The sequence below is a fragment of the Bos mutus genome, chromosome 10, assembly GCF_027580195.1.
Source record: "Bos mutus isolate GX-2022 chromosome 10, NWIPB_WYAK_1.1, whole genome shotgun sequence".
In the NCBI taxonomy this organism is placed as follows: domain Eukaryota; kingdom Metazoa; phylum Chordata; class Mammalia; order Artiodactyla; family Bovidae; genus Bos; species Bos mutus.
The window spans coordinates 23,981,764-24,005,640 of NC_091626.1; the positions used below are offsets into that span (position 1 = coordinate 23,981,764).

At 43.2% G+C, this 23,877-nt stretch overlaps 2 protein-coding genes across 17 annotated transcripts in view; one reads left to right on the forward strand and one right to left on the reverse strand.

Annotated features, from left to right (window-relative positions):
• Nucleotides 1–19,725, forward strand: part of NUMB (NUMB endocytic adaptor protein) — a 161,657-nt gene extending 141,932 nt beyond the window's left edge. For 9 of the 15 annotated variants that reach the window (XM_070377575.1, XM_070377568.1, XM_070377572.1 and 6 more), the window contains 7 exons: nucleotides 4,938–5,012; nucleotides 7,071–7,211; nucleotides 9,899–10,103; nucleotides 12,029–12,322; nucleotides 13,896–14,045; nucleotides 16,874–17,020; nucleotides 17,802–19,725. In XM_070377575.1, coding sequence (XP_070233676.1) covers nucleotides 4,938–5,012; nucleotides 7,071–7,211; nucleotides 9,899–10,103; nucleotides 12,029–12,322; nucleotides 13,896–14,045; nucleotides 16,874–17,020; nucleotides 17,802–18,517 — 1,728 coding nt within the window. In that variant the 3' untranslated portion in view covers nucleotides 18,518–19,725. Of the gene's footprint in view, nucleotides 1–3,845; nucleotides 3,964–4,937; nucleotides 5,013–7,070; nucleotides 7,212–9,898; nucleotides 10,104–12,028; nucleotides 12,323–13,895; nucleotides 14,046–16,873; nucleotides 17,021–17,801 lie in introns of all 15 variants that reach the window. The other 6 variants (XM_070377573.1, XM_070377579.1, XM_070377581.1 and 3 more) reach the window with 4 other exon arrangements.
• The window catches only part of PAPLN (papilin, proteoglycan like sulfated glycoprotein), a 43,302-nt gene continuing 39,142 nt past the window's right edge, over nucleotides 19,718–23,877 (reverse strand). For both annotated transcript variants that reach the window (XM_070377566.1, XM_070377567.1), the window contains one exon: nucleotides 19,718–21,692. In XM_070377566.1, coding sequence (XP_070233667.1) covers nucleotides 21,508–21,692 — 185 coding nt within the window. In that variant the 3' untranslated portion in view covers nucleotides 19,718–21,507. The remainder of the gene's footprint in view (nucleotides 21,693–23,877) is intronic.

Here is a 23,877-nt window from a genome sequence, read left to right on the forward strand (position 1 = left end):
ACCAGTCGGTTGTTCCATGTACAGTTCTAACTGTTGCTTCCTGACCTGCATACAGGTTTCTCAAGAGGCAGGTCAGGTAGTCTGGTATTCCCATCTCTTGAAAAATTTCCCACAGTTATTGTGATCCACACAGTCAAAGGCTTTGGCATAGTCAATCAAGCAGAAATAGATGTTTTTCTGGAACTCTTGCTTTTTCGATGGTCCAGTGGATGTTGGCAATTTGATCTCTGGTTCCTCTTCCTTTTCTAAAACCAGCTTGAACATCTGGAAGTTCACGGTTCACGTATTGCTGAAGCCTGGCTTGGAGAATTTTGAGCATTACTTTAGTAGCGTGTGAGATGAGTGCAGTTGTGCAATAGTTTGAGCATTCTTTGGCATTGCCTTTCTTTGGGATTAGAATGAAAACTGCCCTTTTCCAGTCCTGTGGCCACTGCTGAGTTTTCCAAATTTGCTGGCATATTGAGTGTAGCACTTTCACAGCATCATCTTTCAGGATTTGAAATAGCTCCACTGGAATTCTGTCACCTCCCCTAGCTTTGTTCATAGTGATGCTTTCTAAGGCCCACTAGACTTCACATTCCAGGATGTCTGGCTGTAGGTGAGTGATCACACCATTGTGATTATCTGGGTCGTGAAGATCTTTTTTGTACAGTTCTTCTGTGTATTCTTGCCGTCTCTTCTTAATATCTTCTGCTTCTATTAGGTCCATACCATTTCTGACCTTTATCGAGCCCATCTTTGCATGAAATGTTCTCTTCGTATCTCTAATTTTCTTGAAGAGATCTCTAGTCTTTCCCATTTTGTTGTTTTCCACTATTTCTTTGCCTTGATCGCTGAGGAAGGCTTTCTTATCTCTCCTTGCTATTCTAATACTACCTAAGCATTGGTTAAATACGGGCAGTTATAGTTGTTGATGGGTATGTCTGTTTATTGAATCCTCATCATAATCCCATGAGGTATGTGACATTATTAACATCGTTATGCAGAAGTGGAATCGGAAGCATAGAGAGGTCAAGTAATTTGCCTTTGATCATACTAATAAATGGCAGAACCAGAATTCACACTCAGACAACAGCCTGGTTCCAGAGTTTGTGTAGTCGCTGTACTATACTGCCCCAATACTGCTGTTTAAGTCTTTACGCTCTTAAATCTGCCTACCTTTTTCTCCCTAGCAAAGTAGATCATCTCATCTCCTGATCAGATGAATTTGTGGCTCTTTGAAGTAAACTTCCTCAACTTGTCACTCACTCCTTTACTAATCTGTCTTCATTTGTACTCGGCTTCACTCCATCCCTCTGTTTCAAGGAAGGGACATTTCCTTTCCCATCTAAAATTTGTATTCTGGCTTCATCCTATTTCGCCTCCTTGACGACTTTGTTCTCTACATTACTCTTTTGGGGCTTTAGTCTCCATCTTTCCACAGGCTTTTGTCATTCAGCAGATAAGCATTATCTGTTGTCATTGGTGAAAGTGTGTCTTACTCTTTCAAGAAGCTTTGTTGTTGGGAGAAATTTTTAAGTTTATTAATGTAACAATAAATGAACACTAATTGTTTATTGCCCTCTTTAAATTCCAGGTGCTTATATAACTCTGGTCCTTTTACCAACCCCACAGATCCTTTACAGATGAGGAAGTAGAAACTCAGAGGACTCTGTAACTTCCTTAGCTTATGAATAGTGGCATTGAATTCAGACTTGTATCTGTCTTACTCCAAAATCCATTCTATTTCTAGTATAGCACGTTAGTTTACCACAATTTTTAAAGGACCTCCCTTGATCCTCTGCCTGTCCCCTGTTGCAGTACAGCTCTTTTTTGTAGGAAAGCTTTTTTAAAGAAAGTATTTAATATATGTAGACTCTTCTTGCCTTTCATTTACTTCTCAACCCATTCTAGTCTGACTTCCACTTTTTTAGATCCTCCAGAGAAACTGAACCACAGTCTGTTTCTCTGTCTCCCTCCCTCCTCTGTCTGTCTGTCTTTCTCTCTATGTGTATACAGATACAGACCAGTAGGCTGGAAATTCAGGCAGAATTTCTTCTCAGGGAAACCTCAGTTTTACCCTTAAGGCCTTCAACTGGCTGGATGAGGCCCACCCATATTATCAAAGGTAGGGTTATCTCCTTTACCTAAAGTTGCTGCTGCCCTTCAGTCACTAGGGAAAGGGAAAGTGAAGTCGCTCAGTCATGTCTGACTCTTTGCGACCCCATAGACTGTAGCCTACCAGGCCTCTCTGTCCATGAGATTTTCCAGGCAATAGTACTGGAGTCGATTTCCATTTCCTTCTCCAAGGGATCTTCCTGACCAAGGGGTCAAACCTTAACCACTGAGCCACCTGGGAAATCCTTACCTAAAGTTAGTTGATTGTAAATGTTAATCACATCTGCAAAATACCTCTATAGCAACATGTAGGCTAGTGTTCGATCAAACAACTAGGCAACCATAACCTAGCCAATCTAAAAATATAAATAACCAGCCACCTCAACCGCTGTCACTCTGTGGTGCCTTACTCATCGCTACATCCAATGGACACGTTTCACATCTTTCCTTACTTGGTCATTTTACAACATTTGACATTTTGGACCACAAATTACTTCTTGAAACTCCTCTCCATTGGTCTCAGTGATGCTAATCTCTCTACATTCTCCTCACTATTCCTTTTCTGATATTTCATTTCTTGTCTCCCAATTCCTTAATTATTGATATTCTCTCCTGTCCTTGGCCCTCATATTGCTCCCACGATTGATGTTTCCCAAAACTAAAATTCCATCTTAAGAGTTCTCTACTGAATTTAGATCTGTATATCCAATTGCCTGGATGTTACACACACATCTCAAACATTGCTTGTCTAAAACTGGAATCCTAGTCTCCCCCTCTCAAACTTGCTTCTGCATCTCTTCTGTTTTCTTAGTTTGTGGTACCCTCTCCACCCAGTTACCCAAGCCAGGAACAGAGAGGGGTCTTCAACATTTCTCTTATATTCACCATTTCAGACTTCTCATCTCCAGCCCTGTATCTCACTCAAGAGAACACAACCCTCATTTTCTCTCACCTGGAATCTTGTTGTGGTATTTCTACCTCCTATCAGTCTCTTTCCAACTCCTCTACAGTGCTGCCAAAGTGATATTTAAAAAATGCAAATCTGTTTAATCATGTCCAAAATACTTTTAGAAGCTCCTAATTGCTCATAGAATTAAGATAGAATTCTTTAGCAGGCATACACAGTCCTCCATGTCTAGGTCTTTCCCGCTCTTTATATCCCACTGTGCCTCCCCACTTTGAGGCCGCACTGAAGTATTTATAGGGCCCAGATTTGCTCTGTTGTTTGCTTCCATATCCTGTACTGCTGTTTCTTCTGCCTGGGATGTCTACTACCTCTATTACTTCCCTGCATTCCTATTCCTACCTGGGGCATCTAGAAAAATTATTTTAGTACCCAATTCACTCTTCAGTTTTAAAAAGCCTTCCCCTAATTCCACAAATAGATTTGACCGTGCCTTGTTTCTGACATTGTTACAAACTGTTTTCAGCTCTACTAAAGCACTTGAAAGCATTAATCACTCAGTCGTGTCTGACTCTTAGTGGCCTCATGGACTGTAGCCCACCAGGCTCCTTTGTCCTTGGGATTTCCCAGGCAAGAATACCGGAGTGGGTAGCCATTCACTTCTCGAGGGCATCTTTCCAACCCAGGGACTGAGCCCAGGTCTTCTGCATTGCAGACAGATTTTCTACTGTCTGAGCCACCAGGGAAGCTATAGCATTTACTACTGTATTATTTATTTTTTATCTGAGTGTCGCCTTTCAGTGGACTGTGAACTCAAGTATTTCTATTGCCCGGTATGTAATAGGCTCTCATCAGATTTGAGGTGATGGTGGAGTTGGAGCCAGAGTGGATTACACATTTCACTTAAATAAGGCCGTGCTTTATTGAGGAGTGCTGGGCTTGGACATGTAAAGTGGAGAATGGTAGGCATTTCTTTATCCTCCTTTGTCCCTCCCAGAGTAGTACCAGATTTCTTTTGATCTATACTTTCTTATGATGTTTTGATACCTATTCTGAGCCTTCACTTTGCTTTTATTTTGTTTGTATCCTTGGAGCAAGTAAAAAGAAAGGAAGCTGCTAAATTGCTATTAGAAACTCCCCTGTCCCATTTTCATTCCATCACAGGAGAAATCATTCATCAGCTTGTTCTCATGTGACTTGTGCCAAAGCTTTTTCTCAGCCAGCAAAAGGAATTTATATTATAATGACAATATTTTTCCAGGTTTTTTAATCCTCCTATGTCCCCAAAATGTCTGTCTGCATTTAATGTCAAATTAAAAACTAAAGCAGTTCTGTGTTAATCCTGGGAGAATAAGTAATGCTTTTTAAAGATTGCTAAAGGAATCATGAAGATTTCTTGGGTTTTTAATATGAAAATTTCAGGTGACCAAGGGCACAGCCATACACATTGGGGTTAAAGTATAGTAGAATGGTCAGCATCTCAATTTAGACTTACCTATTACTTTCTACTCTGAATACACTCGTAGAAGCTACTTGTGGTGTAACTCCTTATGTATTTAATATTTATCTAACTCTTGGTTTTCGTGGTTGAGTTTTGAAATGGGTGAAGAATCTACTTATTCTTTGCCCTTTACGGAATGTGATATCTTGGTTTTTATTCCATTTATCCTCCTTACCCTTTACTTAATTTTACCTTATTGTTTTGCTTTGTGTTTCTAAAATAATGGCTTTGGCTTGTTTTTTCTTGAATGTTTCTGCAGTTTGATTTGAGTATCTGGCTTTGGGCACCCCTCCTGAACCTTGGACTCCATCTGTACTTGTGACTTATGGAAGGCAGAAGTCAGTGTTTTCTATGGAATATGACCTTTTTTTTTTTAATATTATATATGTGTGTGTCTCTCCCCCCACCCTCTTCTTTTTTGGTTTCTCTTAAAAGACTGGAAAGAAAGCTGTTAAGGCAGTCCTGTGGGTATCGGCAGATGGACTCAGAGTTGTGGATGAAAAAACTAAGGTAAAACTTTCATAAGCTTAAATGTTACTATTCATATGTTTTTTTATCCCTGTGATCAAACATAATGCCATTAAGATGTTGTAGTCACTCTATATCCTTCCACTTTGTCCAAAGTACGATCTTCTGAGAGACTGGTTAATGTTCAGAAAATCAATTTAGTTACTCATTTACCTTATGAAGAATAGAATTCTCTGAGCATTTTGTTCTACATGATACAGCATGTTTAGCTTACAGTGTATTTGCATTTAATGTTAAGATCTGAGTTCTATTTTTGTTCTGACACATTAAAAAAAAGTTTACCCCCACAAATTTGATGTAAAATACTATAGGCATTTTGCCACTGTTTAAAAAAAAAGAATAGACCACATCTAAAGTTTCTTCTTGTTCCTTAATAAAACACTATTTTTAGTAAGTTATATTTGAACTCATTAACCTACTATTTAACTGAAGACTCAATTTAAGTGAAATCTTAAGGACTAGTAAATTGCTCATATGAGTTAACATTTATTTAAGAGTCCACACAATATCTTAAATGTACATAGCACTTTGCATTAGAAAAAAATGATCCGGGACTTCTCTGCTGGTCCAGTGGTTAACACTTCACCTTCCAATGCAGAGGGTGCAGGTTCGATCCCTGGTCTGGGAGCTAAGATCCCATATGCCCTATGGCCAAGAAACCAGGACATAAACAACATAAGCAATATTGTAACAAATTCAATAAAGACTTAATTTAAAAAAAAAGAAAAAGAAAAAAATGATCCTAAGTACCTAAATAAGAATAGACATAGACTCTGCCCTTAGAGAGCATAAGGTGTTACTTATACACATACATTTAATCATTAATTAAAACTTCCTAAGAGACCTAAAATCTGGAGAAATTTTAACAGAAGGCAGTTTAAAAAAAACAAAAACTCAGATGTCACCTGAAGGAGAAGAAAGCCTAGCAGGCAAAGAACAGTTTTCATGCGTAGCTTACCTATTATACTTTAAATGATTTAATTTAGTTACTTTTTAATTCTTTTGACTGTTTTTTTTAAGAGAACTGGTGGTCTTAAATGTACATTATAGTTGGAAACAACTATTTTAATTAGCTTATTTTTAAGAACTTGTATAGTTTTCATTCGTGCATTGGATGAAATTTGTTGTATGTGGAGGCTATATCTTTAATTGCTGTACACAATCGTTATTACTAGAAAGTGATGTTGCCCCCTGGTGGTTACTTATAGCACTGGAATTAATTAATTCTCCCCACAGTGAATAATAGGAATGGATGACTTGTTACCGTGGTACCCATCATGCGCAGAGAAGAAATGTTGCAAAAATGCGAATGATCGATAAAGGGCTCCCGCTTAAACTGTATCAGTAACTCCTGCATAGCAAGAGATACTGAAGAGGAAATGCATAGTAATCAAGGTTATGCAAAATAAAATTAGAATGAGCCAACAGAATTGCAGAACTTTTAAACGATTGGCAAGTTTGTTTGTGGAGCAACAGGAATGCTTTATAAAAGTCATTTTGTTTGTGTGCTTCAGCACTTCCAGCCACCACCTCAGCATCTAGGGATTTTAGGCCATTGGAACATCACACAGAAGCACCAAAGAGCCTCAGTATTTAAAAAAAAACATTTTGTGTGATGTTTACATTATATATATACTGTGCCATTCAGTGGTATTCAAAATTAAATAAGTTAATAAACACATAAAATTGTTCTGGAAATTATGTTATTGAGTATAATTTATATGGGGATTGGATTATTATTTGACATATACTGTAAAATTGAACATGGAATTTACCATCGTAAAACTAGAATCAGCAAGCATGTGTATTATAGAACATGAAGATGAGGTGAGGGAAAGAAACATCTGTGGAGAGTGCCTCTGGGGATCTCTTCTAGGTCAGATCCTTAGTATTTCAACTTCTGGCTCAGATAAGCTTTTCCGCAGCCCTGATGCATTAGCTGTAGGGATTCTGTGTTGTGAAATGAACATCCCGTGTTTCTTCTGAGAAACTTGATTGACCTCTCAAGTCCACTGTTCCTTTGTGTTTCCCTTTTTCTAGGACCTCATAGTTGACCAGACAATAGAAAAAGTTTCTTTCTGTGCCCCAGATAGGAACTTTGATAGGGCCTTCTCTTATATATGTCGTGATGGCACAACTCGGCGCTGGATCTGTCACTGCTTCATGGCCGTCAAGGACACGGTGAGTCCAGTAGCCTGAATTGCATCATGACTAGCCACAGTCATCAAGCTTCTTCCCGGTTGGCTCAGCCAGTTTCCACTGCATTTTTAACAAGTATATGCTGTTACAGAACTTGTAAGCGCCTAAACGAGCCCGCTTTCACCCCTTTTATTCAAGCAGTTCACACTCTTGATGTAATCCCACCACTCACAGAACAAGATGGTTGGCTGAGATCCAAGATTATTAAAGGAAAGTAAAAGTGCTCTGGGGATGGTGGCTGCTAAGCTTTATAGAAAACTGTTCATGATTAGAACTGTTTTCAAGATCCTTACATGTATTTGCTAATTTGTCTGGGTAGAAGATATTGGTATTTGAAAGGTGCTTACGAATTCATTTGCAAAAAGACTCTACCACAAGAACTGAGTTTGGAGTATATTTTTAATTAAAAAAATAGAAATACTAAATTATGGTACAGTGAGCTGTGCTAGAAATTGTTACATGGTAGAAGTTTTTGGTTTTGTTTAGAAGTAGAGAATAATCAAATTTGTCATCTTTCATCTAAATTACCCAGAATTCTGATATGAAAAACGAGTCTCTTAGGTGATGATGATCTTAATTATTTAATTATAGGATAGCATTGAGTATGTGATTTCTGAGTTTTTAAAAGTCCAGACAGAGTAAGGCAGGGTAGCTATTCATAAAGGCTACAACTCAGTGAATTCTTGCCAAGGTTTAACCTGGAAAGGAAGTCGTGGTCATATTCTAATATTGACCAGAAGCTTTTTTAAAAAGCAGTTGTAAAAATAAGTATTAGAGACTCAGGCTCCGAATCAGATATGGGTTCCAGTCCTGTTTCTAGTTTTTACTAGCCATGGGATTTGAGCAGGTTATGTAACATTTTCTAAGTCTTGGTATCCACTTGTATAAGATGGAGATAACAGCTGTGAAGACTAAATTAGGTAACAGGTGTAAGCACTCTTAGCATAGGACCTGGCTCATGCTAACTGCTCCAAAATGGTGTCTGATATTGTTAAAACTGCTCCTCCTCGATTTGACACAAGTGCTTTGAAAATGGGTTGAAGTAACTAAACTACACTTTCTTCCTCTCTCATACCGTAAGTCACAAAGCAGTGTATTTTGCTATTGCTACACTTGTAAAATCCAGAGTTTTGCTATATTTTAAAACCATTCTGTTGTCAAATCATAGTCCTCAGGCTGTTTGGTATCAAACAGTGGTTCTTCTGTATCAGAATCAGCTGGAGAGCTCATTAAATTAGATGACTGGGCCCCACCCCAGAGTTTTTTACTCAGTGAGTCTGGGATGGAGCTTGAGGGCAAGTCTGTCTTCAGGAACTTCTGCCATAAGGCTGAGCAGAAATAGTAAGCTTCTTTGGCCTATAGCTCTGTCCTTGTACTAGAGCTGTGCTCAAATGCAGATGGGTTCTAAAATTCTTTCTGCTCTCTCTCCTATTGCATGCTTCCATGCCTACCCATTTATCATCCTGCTAAGTAGTTACATGAAACTCATGTGGATTCACAAAGAATGAGTCTGTCAGTCTGTAAATGAGACTTTACAGTTTACCATCATGTGAAATCCTAGGGACAGAAGTGTCTCAGACGTTTACCTCTCCTTATGGTATCTGATATTGGCATATAAAATGCAGTGAAATTACTTACTCGGAGCCATATGTAGGAGCAGCTGCTTACATGGTATGATCTTGGAAACTCCACAAAAGGTTCCCTGTTCTCAGATATCTCTCCTCACTGTTAAAAGATGCCAGCAGTTATTGTATCACCTCTAACCCTTTTATTCCACAGTTAGGGATAGTGTTTAAAATACAGAAAACCCTGATTAAAAAAAAAAAGAATCCATTGAATTTATTAAATTTACTCTAGATAATCCAGTGTATCTTTAAAACAATATTTAGTTTCACAAACCGTCCTCTCCTTCCACACACCAAAAATTCAGGCTTATCTGTTTAATTCCTGTACAAGTAGAAAATGTAGCTGAAAACATGGTTTTATTTTTGCCTCTGTGTGGTTGGGAAGTAGAGTTGGGGTTTGAGAGAGCTGAAAAAAAATAGGGGTGGTATGGGAGAGAGCCTGTAAGCACTGAGGGCCCAAACAGGGCAAGAGAAGAGCATTCAGAAAGGGAGACTGAGAAGGCTCAGCTTTCCTGTACCTGATTCCTTCTTATCGCTGGAGTTGTATTTATCTGAAGTTTTAAGTCTGTGCCTTTTGTTCCTAGACATGTTGGCAGAAAATTTAAGCTCTGAAAAATGCCCTCTTTCCAGTTGTTGCTTAGAAATGCGTGGTAAATATTCCTATTATTCCCCTGCATGGCAAGTAGAGGTTTGGGCGTCAATACTTAGGGCCTGGAACTTTGAGCAGTGTCTTCTCAGCTGATGGCCAGAGCCGACACAAGTGACAGAGGAACCTATGACTAATAAGAAAGTGTTGGTGGCTGCTGACAGGGCCCAGGCTACCAATGGCCACTTTACCCGGTGCCTACTGCAGTAGAGGGTCATAGCATGATGTAAGGTATTATTCATTTAGATTAATTTGGCGTATTAATACACTAAAATCTAATAAGCTGGAGTTACTAACATTTTGCCTGTGTGAAAACAGACTTATTTGTGGTCCAGCTAATTTGTAGTTGTTGACACCATAACTGTAAAAACGTTTTTTAAACCTTCTGTTATGTACAGGGTGAAAGACTGAGCCATGCTGTAGGCTGTGCCTTTGCAGCCTGTTTAGAACGTAAGCAGAAGCGGGAGAAGGAATGTGGAGTGACTGCTACTTTCGATGCCAGTCGAACCACTTTCACGAGAGAAGGATCATTCCGTGTCACCACAGCCACTGAGCAAGCAGAAAGAGAGGAGATTATGAAACAAATCCAAGATGCCAAGAAAGGTACAATTTGTTCTACTACAATGTATGTTTATTTAAAACAGCTTTTCCCAACAGGTTAATATTTGGAAGCTGTCAGGGGCATAGAGAACTCAGCAACATATGAAGACCTTAAGAACAAAGCTGAAAATCTAAACAGAGTGGCTTCAAAGTATTGACTCTGTCCATTAATTTTAACTACCTGGGGAAGCTGAGAGTGCAGTTGAACAAGTTGCAAAGACATTTAAAAGCAAAATTGGGAAAACCTGTATCCTGGAACAGATTTTTTTTTTTTTTAATTCTGATGCATCTGATCTCTATGAAAAGCAAATCCTATCAAGGACCTACATCTTGAAGGAAGTGCAAGTCCCAGGTTTAGGCTGCAAAGGACCCACAGATGGTGATACCAGGTGGAAATGCAGGCAGAGACATCTCAGTGATACTCTATTAGCTTATGACTGTTTAGTACTTTCATGAAAAAAGGCCACAGATTTTTGAGAAGCTGGCCCCTCACTATTTTCCCATAACCCCATTAACTTTAGTGTGTGGTTTTGCAGAATGTGAGTTTTTTTAAGGTACACTTGGCAGCATAGCAAAAATGCCTGTCCAAATATTCAAGTCACTCAGGAGGCTGTTGTCTGAAGTTGAGGCCAGTGTATTTTAGAACTGAGTGATAGGGCTTAGGGAAAAAATGCTTTGCATTCTTGTGTATAACTTGGGCTGAAACCCAAAACAAGGAGTATTTTTAAATTAAAAAGTTTGGTTTAAATATACATTAATATAATTTCGCTAATTTTTTACTATATTCTTTTAATTCTAAACCTGCCATTTTAGGTAACATCAGCTTCCCAGGTGGCACTAGTGGTAAAGAACCCGCCTCCCAATGCAGGAGCTTTAAGAGACTTGGGTTCAATCCCTGGGTCTGGAAGATCCCCTGGAGGAGGGCATGGCAACCCACTCCAGTATTCTTGCCTGGAGAATCCCATGGACAGAAGAGCTCGGCGGGCTACAGTCCATGGGGTCACAAAGAGTCGGACATGACTGAAGCGACTTAGCACGCACTCATTAATCTAATACCCAAACAGCTTTTAATTTTTAAGCCAAAAAAAGAATATATGTTTTTATTTGAAATTAAAGTATTGATTATGATTTTTTCATTTCTTATCAACATTTGTGCCAGGATACCAAAGAATTAAAAAAACACAGTGCTATTTTAATTAGACAAATGAATGTGTATAGCTGTTATTTAATGTGCTTCAGTGATTTTCAGACTGGAAGCATATTCTTTGATACCACCAAATAATACTTTTTGCTACTACAGCAACTGCCAAAATGCTTGAGTCCTAGCATCTGCAGAGGATTGTGGGGAGTGAGGGGGAAGTAGAGATTGACCACAATAAGAGTGTGTTACAGCAGGTATTCACATGGAAACAGTCTTGTATTTGTTTGCTCCAATTTAAAATTTACTTTTGTATGCTTTTATTCAAGAGAGCCTGTTGTCCGTGCCTGCTTTATGACTTAACATCTAATCAAACTTAAGTTTGTTTAGACCCTTCTGACTCTGCCACTTCTAAAGTCCTCTGTCCCCCCCACCGGCCAGAAAGCAAGCAGACATTGCAAACAGTGCACCATTGTTCTTTAAAAGACCTTACATTAAGAGTTCATAGTTTTGTTTTTTGTTTTGTTTTTTTTGTTTTGTTTAGTTTTGTTCAGTGTTTTAATTACTACATGGGAATAGTAGATATACCATGAGACATGTAGTAGATTATTAAACCTTTTATTTATCTGAAAAACAGGAGATCTGAGCCCTGCTTCTAACCTGTCTTTTGAGATACATAGGGAAGTAGATGGGTAAAATGACCTAGGAGGTTTTTGGGGTTCCTCAGTGGTGTGAGCTCAAATCATTTGAAGACATTGCCCTAAGGTCCTCGTTCTCCTACTTTCTTGAGCTGATACAGATAAGACAGCTGTTGGTTCGTCAGTGGCCCCTGGCAACATTGCCACCTCCCCATCCTCTCCCACCTCTCCCACTCTGGATGCCACTGCCTCTCTGGAGATGAACAATCCTCACGCCATCCCACGCCGGCATGCACCAATTGAACAGCTTGCTCGCCAAGGCTCTTTCCGAGGATTTCCTGCTCTTAGCCAGAAGATGTCACCCTTTAAACGCCAACTGTCCCTGCGCATCAATGAGTTGCCTTCCACTATGCAGAGGAAGACTGATTTCCCCATAAAACACACAGGTAACACGGCATCCCCAACTTCAGGTACTGAAGTGTCACGTCACCTCCAGTGGAGTCCCTGATCCCATCAAACTATCTACCCCTCTTCTGAGGCTGTTTGGTGGCTGTGTATATCTTGTATCATTTCCCATTGGCAGAAAATGGAGGTTCATGGAGAGAGATGGGAGTTGTTCTTTTCTTTTCAGCAATAGGTTAACAGAGCCATGATGGGAATTCCTAGTCCGAGTTACACGGTTTGTGATTTGTCCTGATGAAAGTGTACCTGCTTTCAGACATCAAGGGTCTCAAGTTTCCCTTCTTATTCTGCCATTTGGGACCCAGCACGGAATTAATTTAAAAGGCTTTGGAAACACATCCAGTTAAATAGCACCACTGTCAGATGTACCAGAAGAAATAGATAAGTTCTCTTTGTCCTTGTGGCTGGTTGGCTCCCTAGGGAGGAAACTCTAAACGGGTCTCCTGTATAAATCTAAGATCTGTTGTTCATCAGAGACAGTGGGATTGCTCACACATACTCATTACCTTTCAGAGCTGTCACACAGGCCTTTGTGTGGCCTCTGTACAGCTGAGACAACCCCACTAGCTCTATCCTCATCATAAGATCCGGAGCTAAAGTGTCAGATCCGGTCAGTGCTTTTATTGGGCCCTATTTTACTTTGCTCTCAGACATGTTGAGCCAGTGCTATAACAGAATCTGAGGAAGCTGTGTTTCAGTAGGGCACTGTCACTGCTGGTGGCACAAAAGCACAGAGATTTAAGTTCTTTGATGGATAAAACTCGACCTAAAGAACAGTTAAACTAGATCATTACTGAGGGTCTTACCCACCTCTCAACTCCTATAAAAACCAAAACTCCAGATGCTTCAAGTACCTCATTTTCAATTTCCCTCTGGAGCAGGCGGGAAACAAAACCATTATTCTCTTTTCACATTTGAGCAGACAGAGCTTCAACACATATAATTAGCTTCCTCTGTGACACAGAAGTATTCCAGAGTCAATATTAAGAACAAAGCCTCTAGAGTCCTAGACCTCAGTTCACGTTTTCATGTTAACACTTTGGAGAAAAATGACAGTGATCACACTGTCGTAGTTTATGACAGAGAAAAGGACTGAGTGCCCACTGGTGCCCCTGACTTTAACCCATTTTTCTCAAAAGAGTCACTGGGGGCCTCTAGAACTTAACTCACATCACCAGCTTGGGACCTGGTTGGAAGACAAACAGGTTGCATGTGTCTTCTAGAAAAATCTCACTGGCAACAAAAGTCTTGGCACAAAAAGAGAACAGCGTGTTTTCAACAGTGTCACACAGGAGAGGAAATACAGAAATCTGGGGATTTGCAAGGGAGGAAGGTAGACCTTACTGCAGGAATTGTTAGCATTCTGTACCTTCTCATGTAAAAAGCCAGTGAATAGTGGTAAGTTTCTTGAAGTTGCTTTTATAGCCCCACCTGACAGTTGAGTCTTTTTCTTCCACAAATAACAGAGGCAGTGTAAAATGCCATCTCACGTGACACCATTCTGTTCCAGACTTGTTCCGTTTTTCTGTCTGGAGCCATCTTCTGTCTGTCTTACAGTGCCAGAGGTAGACGGCGAAGCAGAGAGCATCAGCTCCCTGTGCTCACAGATCACCAGTGCCTTCAGCACACCCTCTGAGGATCCCTTCTCATCCGCCCCAATGACCAAACCAGTGACGGTGGTGGCACCACAGTCTCCCGCCTTTCAAGGTTGGTGCTCACTTAGCCTGCGATTTTCTTTGAAACTAATACTTTCACGACACTGATCGCTAGTGTAAGTTGGCATCCTGAGCTTCCCAAGACCTGGTCAGACCCACTGCGTTTCCCTGTTTGATACTGACTCAGGTTCGTTACATTTCCCTGTGCGACAGTGTCTTTGTGCTTTGTTCCCTCCTGTTTCCTGAGATTGTCTGCATTTTGCATGTGCCTGCCCTCCTTTCACTCCATCCTGTCAGGAGCATCAGTAGTCCCAACCCACTGCTTTATTTGCTACTTAACTGTTAAGAGACAAAGCACCCAACCAGTTCTCCAGAAACAGCAGTCATCAGAGTTGGTTCTAGCTTCATGCTTTCTTTACCACAGTAAAGAAAGCTGGGGTGATTTTGCCCCCTTGGGAAAAATTTAGCATCCATTGTCTGGAGATGTTTGGGTTTTGTGGTGTGGCAGGGGGTGGTTACTACTGACATCCCAGTGGAGGCCAGGGAGGCCCGTAAACATCCTTCCATGTACACAGTAGCCATCTCACAACAGAGAACAGTCAGGCCCCAAATAACAATGGTGCCAAGACTGGACTCACCTAGTCTTTGCCCTTTCACAAGAGTCCCATAAAGAAAAAGGCACTTCTCTTGGCTCTTCAGTTCATTTCATCTTCTATAACAAGTATCCTAAAACTAGTCTTTGTAGCATTGAAGAATTAGTAAAAGTTGTTTTCAGAGATACTGAATTAATAGTATTGACTCAAAAATCACTGCAGATGGTGATTGCAGCCATGAAATTAAAAGACGCTTACTCCTTGGAAGGAAAGTTATGACCAACCTAGATAGCATATTCAAAAGCAGAGACATTACTTTGCCAACAAGGGTCCACCTAGTCAAGGCTATGGTTTTTCCAGTGGTCTTGTATGGACGTGAGAGTTGGACTGTGAAGAAAGCTGAGCACCGAAGAATTGATGCTTTTGAACTGTGGTGTTGGAGAAGACTCTTGAGAGTCCTTTGGACTGCAAGGAAGTCCACAGTCCATCCTAAAGGAGATCAGTCCTGGGTGTTCATTGGAAGGATTGATGCTAAAGCTGAAACTCGAATACTTTGGCCACCTCATGCGAAGAGTTGACTCATTCGAAAAGACTCTGATGCTGGGAGGGATTGGGGGCAGGAGGACAAGGGGACGACAGAGGATGAGATGGCTGGATGGCATCACTGACTCGATGGACATGAGTTTGAGTGAACTCCGGGAGTTGGTGATGGACAGGGAGGCCTGGTGTGCTGCGATTCATGGGGTCGCAATGAGTCAGACACGACTAAGCGACTGAACTGACTGACTCAAAGGTCAACAAAGAGCCTATATAACTTAAATTACAGATGTTAGAATTTGAGCTTATATAATTGATCTTTCTTCATTTCTTTTGGGAGAGAGCTCAGAAGAAGTTTTGCTGTGCAGACTTTTTTTGCCTGCACCTGTTGAAAAGCTGTAACATGCTTGTCCTCTAGGAGGGAGTCTCTTTAAAAACAAAACAAAACCTTAATATTCATATGCATCAGGTGGCTTTTCATTTCATCTAACAGATACTTATACTGCCAACAGTAATAGGTACTATTTATGGGGCACTTAGCAGCATGTCTGCCATGTACATCATGGTAAGGACTCATGCATTTTCCTCATCTCATTTAATCCTCACAATAGTCCTTTGAGATAGGCATCACAGATAAGGAAAATTAGGCTCAGAAAGATTAAGTAAATTGCCCAAATCACACAGCCAGGATGTAAACCCAAGTCTTTCTGAATATAGTTCCTGTTACATTCAGCTGACTTTGTGCCTATTTACAGGGTAGTGGGTATACAAAACTATAAATAGAATATAGTCCTTTTCCTGCCTTTAGAGGACTCGCAGTTTTTGGATAAGCTAGTCTTTTAGGCAAGCCCTGGGTCAATAGCACCAATGCCATAAGCATAGTTGCCAAGTCCTAAAGAGAGAATGATTATGGTGTAAGGCAGAAGGTGCCTGCTTGTCTGCTCTATACCAAGTATAGAGAGCTGGGCGAAGGAGTAGAAGCTGATGGGATAGCCATTTGGAGTAAAGGAGCAAGGACTGGATTTTATTAAAGGGAGACAAGAAAAAACAGTAAGTGCCTTGACATTACAAACATTACTGAAGGGGGAAAAAATCTTGTAAAAAGATTAAATTAATTCTGTAGCAAATTATAAATTAAGCAAATGAAAACACGTACCAAGTTTGATTTCTTAACTGTAATATGGGGTTTTTGAGAGAATTTATTGAGATGATCAGAGAAGGCAATGGCAACCCACTCCAGTACTCTTGCCTGGAAAATCCCATGGATGGAGTAGCTTGAGATGATGCGCACTAAAGCACTATTAGAGTAGTGCCTCACACATAATAAGGATGATTGTATTAACCATTGTTGGCATAATCTGATCTTTTGAAATTGTGATAGATGATACTTTATCATTATGCCAAAGGCTAAGCTATGTCTAGAATAGATTTTTGCTACTTGTAATACAAAGCAGTTCTTTTTAACTTAATTTGAAATTGTTTTTTAGTCTTTATTACCTCTTTCCCCATAAACATGTTTTTCTAAAAGTCATTTAACTTTATCAGTACACCCATTTTAATTACAGCCTCTGATTCCGTCTTTGCCAGAACGTTTGTGTATTCATTGCAGATGGCATGGTTATCCCACACCAACTTTTCTGTCTTATATTTCCACCAGTATTGCATATTGGCCTGACTGACCCAGCTCCAAGGGGTCACCTGTACACCCTGCATGAATTAACTCCATCAATGTTGTCTGCTCCCATTGTAGCTAATGGCACTGACTCAGCCTTCCATGTGCTTGCTGCTAAGCCAGCCCCTACTGCTCTAGCACCCGTAGCAATGCCTGTGCGTGAAACCAACCCTTGGGCCTATGCCCCTGATGCTGCTAACAAGGGAATTGCAGCCACACATTCGGGTAAGGTGACCACACATGGTGGTGAGGATTCTGGGATCAGATAAGTGACCTTGGTGTGAAAATCAGCCATTTACCTTAGTGGGAACCAGGAAGGAGTCCTTTTAGGAAAAGTGGGATCCCTTTTGGAAATAAACTATTAAGGAAGGATGGTGTCAGAGAGGAGCTCTTAGAGGTAAGATTGATAGTTCTTAGGACCCTAGAGCTACCCACAGAGCTTTCATAAGACACAGATCCCCAGGCCCTCCCTTGAAAGAGCCTGTGTCTGGATCTAGATCTGTGGATATGCCTGCCTCCTACAACAGCAGGCCTACAAAAAAGGCTACAAAAAGGCAGTTCACCAGGAAGACATGTGTCTGAAAGGCCGGCAGCAAGTCCCTGGTTATTTTCTTCTCATTCTGTTAGAGCAGAAGGTGAATCACCTCAGCTCTTTAGAGTGTGTGCAAGCTGGTTTCTGGACCATAGATGAGCCACAGCAGTGGGGCCAGGGTTCTGAGGCCAGCCAGCAGCTTCAGTTTTGTGCAGTTGAGCCATCTCTGGCAGCTTCCCGACACGGCTGAGGTAGACCACAGACACACGGCTGAGGTCTCCTGGGTTCTCCCTGTCCTGCCAGGAAACCTCCTCAGCTGGTAATAGACTTTCCTCCCACCTACCAAAACCACAGACTATCCCCCTGGGGGGGCTTGTTCCACATTACGATCATTCAAATAACCGAGATTATCAGGTGAAGAAAAAAGCCCCTGAAGATCCTGATTCTTCCCTCTCTTCCTCTTGTTGCTTCCAGGGACCGAGTGGGGTCAGTCTTCCGGTGCTGTCTCTCCAGGTCTCTTCCAGGCTGGTCACAGACGCACTCCCTCCGAGGCCGACCGCTGGTTGGAGGAGGTGTCCAAGAGCGTCCGGGCTCAGCAGCCCCAGGCCTCAGCTGTCCCTCCGCAGCCGGTTCTCCAGCCGCCCCCACCCACTGCCATCTCCCAGCCAGTGCCACCTTTCCAAGGAAATGCATTCCTCACCTCTCAGCCCGTGCCAGTGGGCGTGGTCCCACCCCTGCAGCCAGCCTTTGTCGCTGCCCAGTCCTATCCTGTGGCTAACGGGATGACCTATCCAGCCTCTAACGTGCCCGTGGTGGGCATCACTCCCTCCCAGATGGTCGCCAACATGTTTGGTACCGCAGGCCACCCACAGGCTGCCCAGCCCCATCAGTCTCCCAGCCTGGTCAAGCAGCAGACATTCCCACAGTACGAGACAAGCAGTGCTACTGCCAGTCCCTTCTTTAAGCCTCCTGCTCAGCACCTCAACGGTTCTGCAGCTCTCAATGGCGTAGACGACAGCAGGTTGGCCTCAGGAGACAAGCAGACTGAGGCTCCTGCAGGCACCTGCACAGTGGATCCCTTCGAGGCCCAGTGGGCAGCCTTGGAAAGCAAGTCCAAGCAGCGTACTAACCCCTCCCCCACCAATCCTTTCTCCAGTGATTTACAGAAGACTTTTGAAATCGAACTTTAAGCAGTCCTTATGGCTTATGTATTTGGTCTGTACTTAGGCCCGGGCAGGGGGGGTGGAGGTCAGAGGAGCAAAGGGGACTTTGCATTCCCAACCAATATGCTTTTCACTAACCCCAAAGGTCCCCAAGGGCATGTCCAGGCATAGCATGTGGATGGGGTGACTGAGAAAGTGGAGAGACCCATTCCTAGGGAAGAGCTGTTTTGCAGCTAGACTAAGAGAGTCAAGGAGCTGTCATCCTCTGCCCCGCCTCCCTCAGCCACTTACCAGTCTCTGGCAACAGAGAGGCAGAAGTATCTGAACAGGAATCTGTATTCAAAGCACATTTACTGGAATATACAACACAACGGGAAGCGAAACGATCTCCCTTAGTTTTTCAGGCCTTTCATCTACCTGCTCTCAGCACTGGCCTTCTTAAAGATCAAGAACAGGGTGGCCTGTGCCGGGACTTGGGACGAGAGGCAGGCTGTGCTGCTGGAATTCCCAGCAGGGCCCGTCAGGAGCTGCCCAGCAGAGCTGTATCTTAGGGGTAAAGTTGAGCTTCCATTTTGAGTAAGAATAAATATTATAAATATATATCAAAAAGCCAAAATCTTTATTTTTATGCATTTAGAATATTTTAAATAGTGCTCACTATTAAAAAGTTGTATGAGTTGTAAGTAATCTTGCCAAAGGTAAAAGGGTTAGCTGTAAGAAATTGTACATAAGATTGATTTATCATTGATGCCTATTGAAGTAAAAAAGAGGAAGGGCTGGAAGTTGCAGGTGGGATCCCTAGCTCACTTGGTATCATTTACTGTAAGTAGCACACTGCAACAACAATCACGCTTATGACCAGTACCGTCAGCTAGGTAGTAGTTTTAAATAAAGAGCAAGCAGTATTGTCCTGGTTTTACACCTCTAATGAAAAATTCTAATGTCATTATGTTAATGGGTTCAATCTAAATAGAGAATGTCTTTTCTTTTCTATACTGCTGCAGTTTCCTTATGTTAATCCTTTAACACTAAGGTGACAATGATGTAATCATATCCATGAGACGGGAACGCAGGTTACCGTGTTGGTTTGTCATGTAGGTCTTGGTGGGTTTTGTCTTGTCCTTTTAAGTTTTGTTCCGAGTTTTGTGGGAATGGAGGGCCCAGTCTTGTTAGCACTGCGTGTGTGTGTTATGTGTGCGTGCGTGCGTGCATCCCTCCCTCTTGTGAGCCGAACATCCTGTTTTCAGTTGTAGCCACTTGACCTCTGGTAACCACGTAAGATCCCTTCTCATTTTTACTTTCGAATGTTGGCCTTACAATCAGATGTAAGTTATATATATATTTGTACTGATGAGAATTTACAATCTGCTTTAACAAAAATAAATGTTCGTGGTAGAAGCTTTTGCCATGAAGAGCTGTTCTTTGCGCTTTTCTCTATTAGCGAATGAGTTTTAGTTCCTTGTGGTCTTGTCCTCTCTGCATTCTACTGCTGCCGCAGATCTCTAGTTTGATGGCTAGAAAAATCTTTCACTGGGGCTAGTATTCTCTTAAAGTTCCTATCTGTATTCATACTCGAGCCTCCGGTCGTTCCTAAGCACATCTCTGATGTCAGATTCTTGCTGCTCCAAGTGCAGACTTGAACCTGGCAGTTGTGTAGAGACACAGAACTTCTGCCCTAGCCCAGACCTAGTTGTCAGAATTTGCATTTTAACAAGACTCACATTCTGAGAATTTGGGCTGCAGCAGTGACTCTGAACCGTGGATATATATGAGAGTCATCTGGGAGCTTTTAAAAATCCTCATATCCAGCCCATACTCCAGACCAATTAAAATCTCCGGGCAGTAGACCCCCATCTTCATTTCTTGAAAAAGCTCCCAGTGTGAGAACCACTGGTCTAGACTGAGTTTTACTCTCACCATACCCCACCGCTCTGTGACTGGTTCCAAGAGCTAGCTAAGGTCTGGAGTATGCCACCAATTTGACAAATAGTGATTTAACTAGAGAACAGTGGAGTCCAAGAAAGTAGTCCTTACCTTCCAATTTCTATAGCCAAACCAGCCATGGTACACGGAAGGGGATGCACCTCAATGGTTTTTAAAACTGGAAAGAAAAAAAGACCTCTGTCCTGGCCCATGTTTCTGTTGCTGAATGAGAGGTAGACCGAGAAGTATCACTCACCCGTGAAGCAATTGTTTCTTTTCCAGCTAGAGTGTTGGTAATAGAAATCACCTGTCCCGGTAATGCTGGTTTTTCCTGTGCCCCAGAAAGACCTCTGTTACTAGGCCCAGCCCGTCCTCTGGGGGATTGGGAGAAGGTTAAAGTGGAAAGGGACGTGGAAGCTCATTGAAACCAGGCCTCTTGTCTTAGCATCAAGGCCTTAAGAGGCTGAGAGGAAGAATGACCTAACTCTGAAACCACTTCCCTCTTCCCTTTCTTAACGTCACCCTCCCTTCCACTGGTCCCCCTATCCTGTTGGTACTGTGTTTTACAATAGCCTGGTTTTTAGTTTTCATTATCTCCCACTTTGCTGAGGGCTTTCACCAACTTTGTGCTACTATAGCAACCAGCTAAAGCTGGTTGCCATATTCCCTAGGAAGGGCTAGAGAGACTGGAGCGATGAACCATATCTGGACCCCAGATGAGACCTAGTTCTAGCAAAGAATGTTTCCCTAACATACACACCAGGAGTTAGTTACCTTCCCCAGATAGGACACACCTCCCCACCCAGCTTTCAGCAAAGTGAGAACCCTGGTAGCTGGCTTTAAGAACACAGTGAGCTGATCCTGTATAACAAATTATAGAGAGAAACTGTCAAGTGAAAGATGTCCTTATTGCAAACAAGTGGCCGCTTCTTGACATCCCAGCAGGCACCGGTGAAGCCAGAGAAGCCGACACCGCTGAGACCGCTGCTGCTGGCACTCCACGGCAGGGGGCGGCTCTGACCAAGCCGGTGGCTGCGGAGGAGAACTCCCTCCTCAGCCAGAGAGGGGAGACCGAGAGCCTCCTCCTCCCAGTGCTATGAGCTGTGTCCCTGCTGCCAGACGGGCTGCGCTGGCGGCTGGACACGGGAGCAGCTGGCACAGCAAAAGCTGGAGTAGTACTCGTTGCCGCAGAGCCGGGCCTGCAGGATCAGGTCACAGTTGGCCAGCTCCGGCTGGTCGACACAGTCCCTGCTGGGGTCCCGGGGCTGGGCGGCCAGCACTGTGAGACACCGGGGGGGAGAGGGTGGTGAGAAAGTTCCGTGTGGCTGGAAACTCACCTGCCCTGTCATTTCCCTAAAGGAGAGCAGCGCTGTAACCGCCAGGTTCCCAGAGATGCCGGTCACTGTATCCCGGTAACACCTGTGTGTCCAGCTGAGGGCACACGGTCTGCACTGCCCTGGGCCCCGCTTCGGCATGCAGTGGGCCTCCTTTTATCCTTTTATAGCTCTCCCCCACCCCCACCGCTCGCCCCAGTGCACAGCCCATCGCAGACCCCCAGATATTGACTCTCCAGCTGATTAAACATCTCTGGAAGTTAACCCCCTGCTCTGACTGAGACCTGAAGAGCCGCAGAATATATGGCCGTGGCCTCTGGACAAGGAGAGCGGGGTCAGCCCCAAGCACAGTTTTGAGTTGGCAAGAGTGGTCTGTCTCTCACTGCTGGTTTCCTCCCACTTAAGCGTTCTGTGCCTTCAGTGGCCCCAGCTCAGTCACTTAGCTCCCCAGCTTTCCAGTTCCCACTTCCCCCAGAGACAGCAGAGCCCGTCAGGCCAGTGACGGGAGGACAGGCTATGAGCAGTGGCGCTGATGCGACACTGAGCGCCAAGCGCTGGGCGCCTCCCCTCTGAACCTGCTCGTCACGTCCATAACTTATAAATTACCGTGCGACTTTCATTCTGCTGTCTGTCTTCGGACTGAAGTCTATTTGTCTAGTTAACCTCCCTTTTCTTTCTGGGAGGGGCTCTCAGGGCTCAGCCTTGGCTTAGGCCTGACAGCAGCTCCCCAAAGTCACCTCACGGGGCTGCAGAAGGCCCCCCTCCACACCTCCCCCCATATACAACTAGTAGATAACACCTGAGCAGCCAACGGCTTTGTGAAGGCTGGCTCGTCAGTGTAACAAGAGTGCGGACCACCTACATTTACATAAAGGACAAGCTGTTTATGCTTGTTTTTAACAATCGCCACTTTCGTTACCAACTTAATCTCAGCTGTCGTAGCTCCTGGACTCATCACAGGCAGAGGTGAGCAGGTGCTGGGCGTGATGGTGCAGGCTGGGCACCATCGTGGCTCTCCCCTTCCAGCCAGGGGACTTGGGGCAAACGGTTACATAAGCTCTCTGTGTCTGCTCTCTCATTTGGAGTTAATGAGATAGCAACTGAAGCACATAGTAACCATGGCTAGAATAACCAGCACGTAATGGGCATTCCCATTCCGAAGAGTGAGCCCCACTCCCCATGTTTTAACCTTACAGTATTTTCTGTTTCTCACCTTAAACCTTTAAGTAAAAAGCTTGAGAGCACTTTGTTGTACAGCAGAAACTAGCACAACATTGCAAAGCAATTATACTCCAATAAAGAAAAAAAGAGAAAGCAAGCTTGGAAGCTGTCCCCAGAGTGGGACCAGCTCAAGGCCCCTCCCCCTTACTAACACTGCAGTTCCAGCATGCCACCAGACCATGAACAGGGCAGTGAGGCAGCCTCAAGCAGTGAAATGCCACAAAAAGCTTAAATGGGTGATGGCAGACACATACAGCTTAACTGACGGAACCAACACAGTTAGAGAGGAAGATAGCTTCTCCTTAAGAAGTGCCCTCCTCCCCCAAAGAAAGTGTCTCAGATTACCAACACTCATCTAACGGGGCAGAAGACAGACAGCCGGACTGAGGCCATAAGTGTGCTGTCCCGGAGGCAGTCCCATCACACCATTTCATCTTGGTGACCATGCATCATTAGGAGCACCACCAAACTTCAGCATCAATTGAGTTTCTGGTTCTAGTTTGGCTTCCTATGCAGACACATCTCTACCTAGTCACAGACATGCCCATGTGGGGGCCCCCTGACAGCAATCTCTCTCACTTAAATCTGCACTCTGGCCTGTCTCAAGTCTTGTAAGTTTGGTAAGTATGTGGACAAGAGATCTATCTGCTGGGCACGACTGAGGTGAAAAGCGGCCCCTGCAGGATGGTGCCTTCACCAAGGTACCACCTTCACACACACAAACACTCAGCCTGAGCACCCGGTGATGCCGGGCCCTGGCTGGGTTCCAGTCCCTGTCTTCATAAACTGGAAGCCCACCGTCAGTCCTGCTCACTAAGCAACATTTCTACCAGACTGCAACCTCTAACCTGGCCAGTTCTGGGCTCAGCCTGGCAGATAGGAGGCAGCCAGGCCTGACGCCCTGCATAG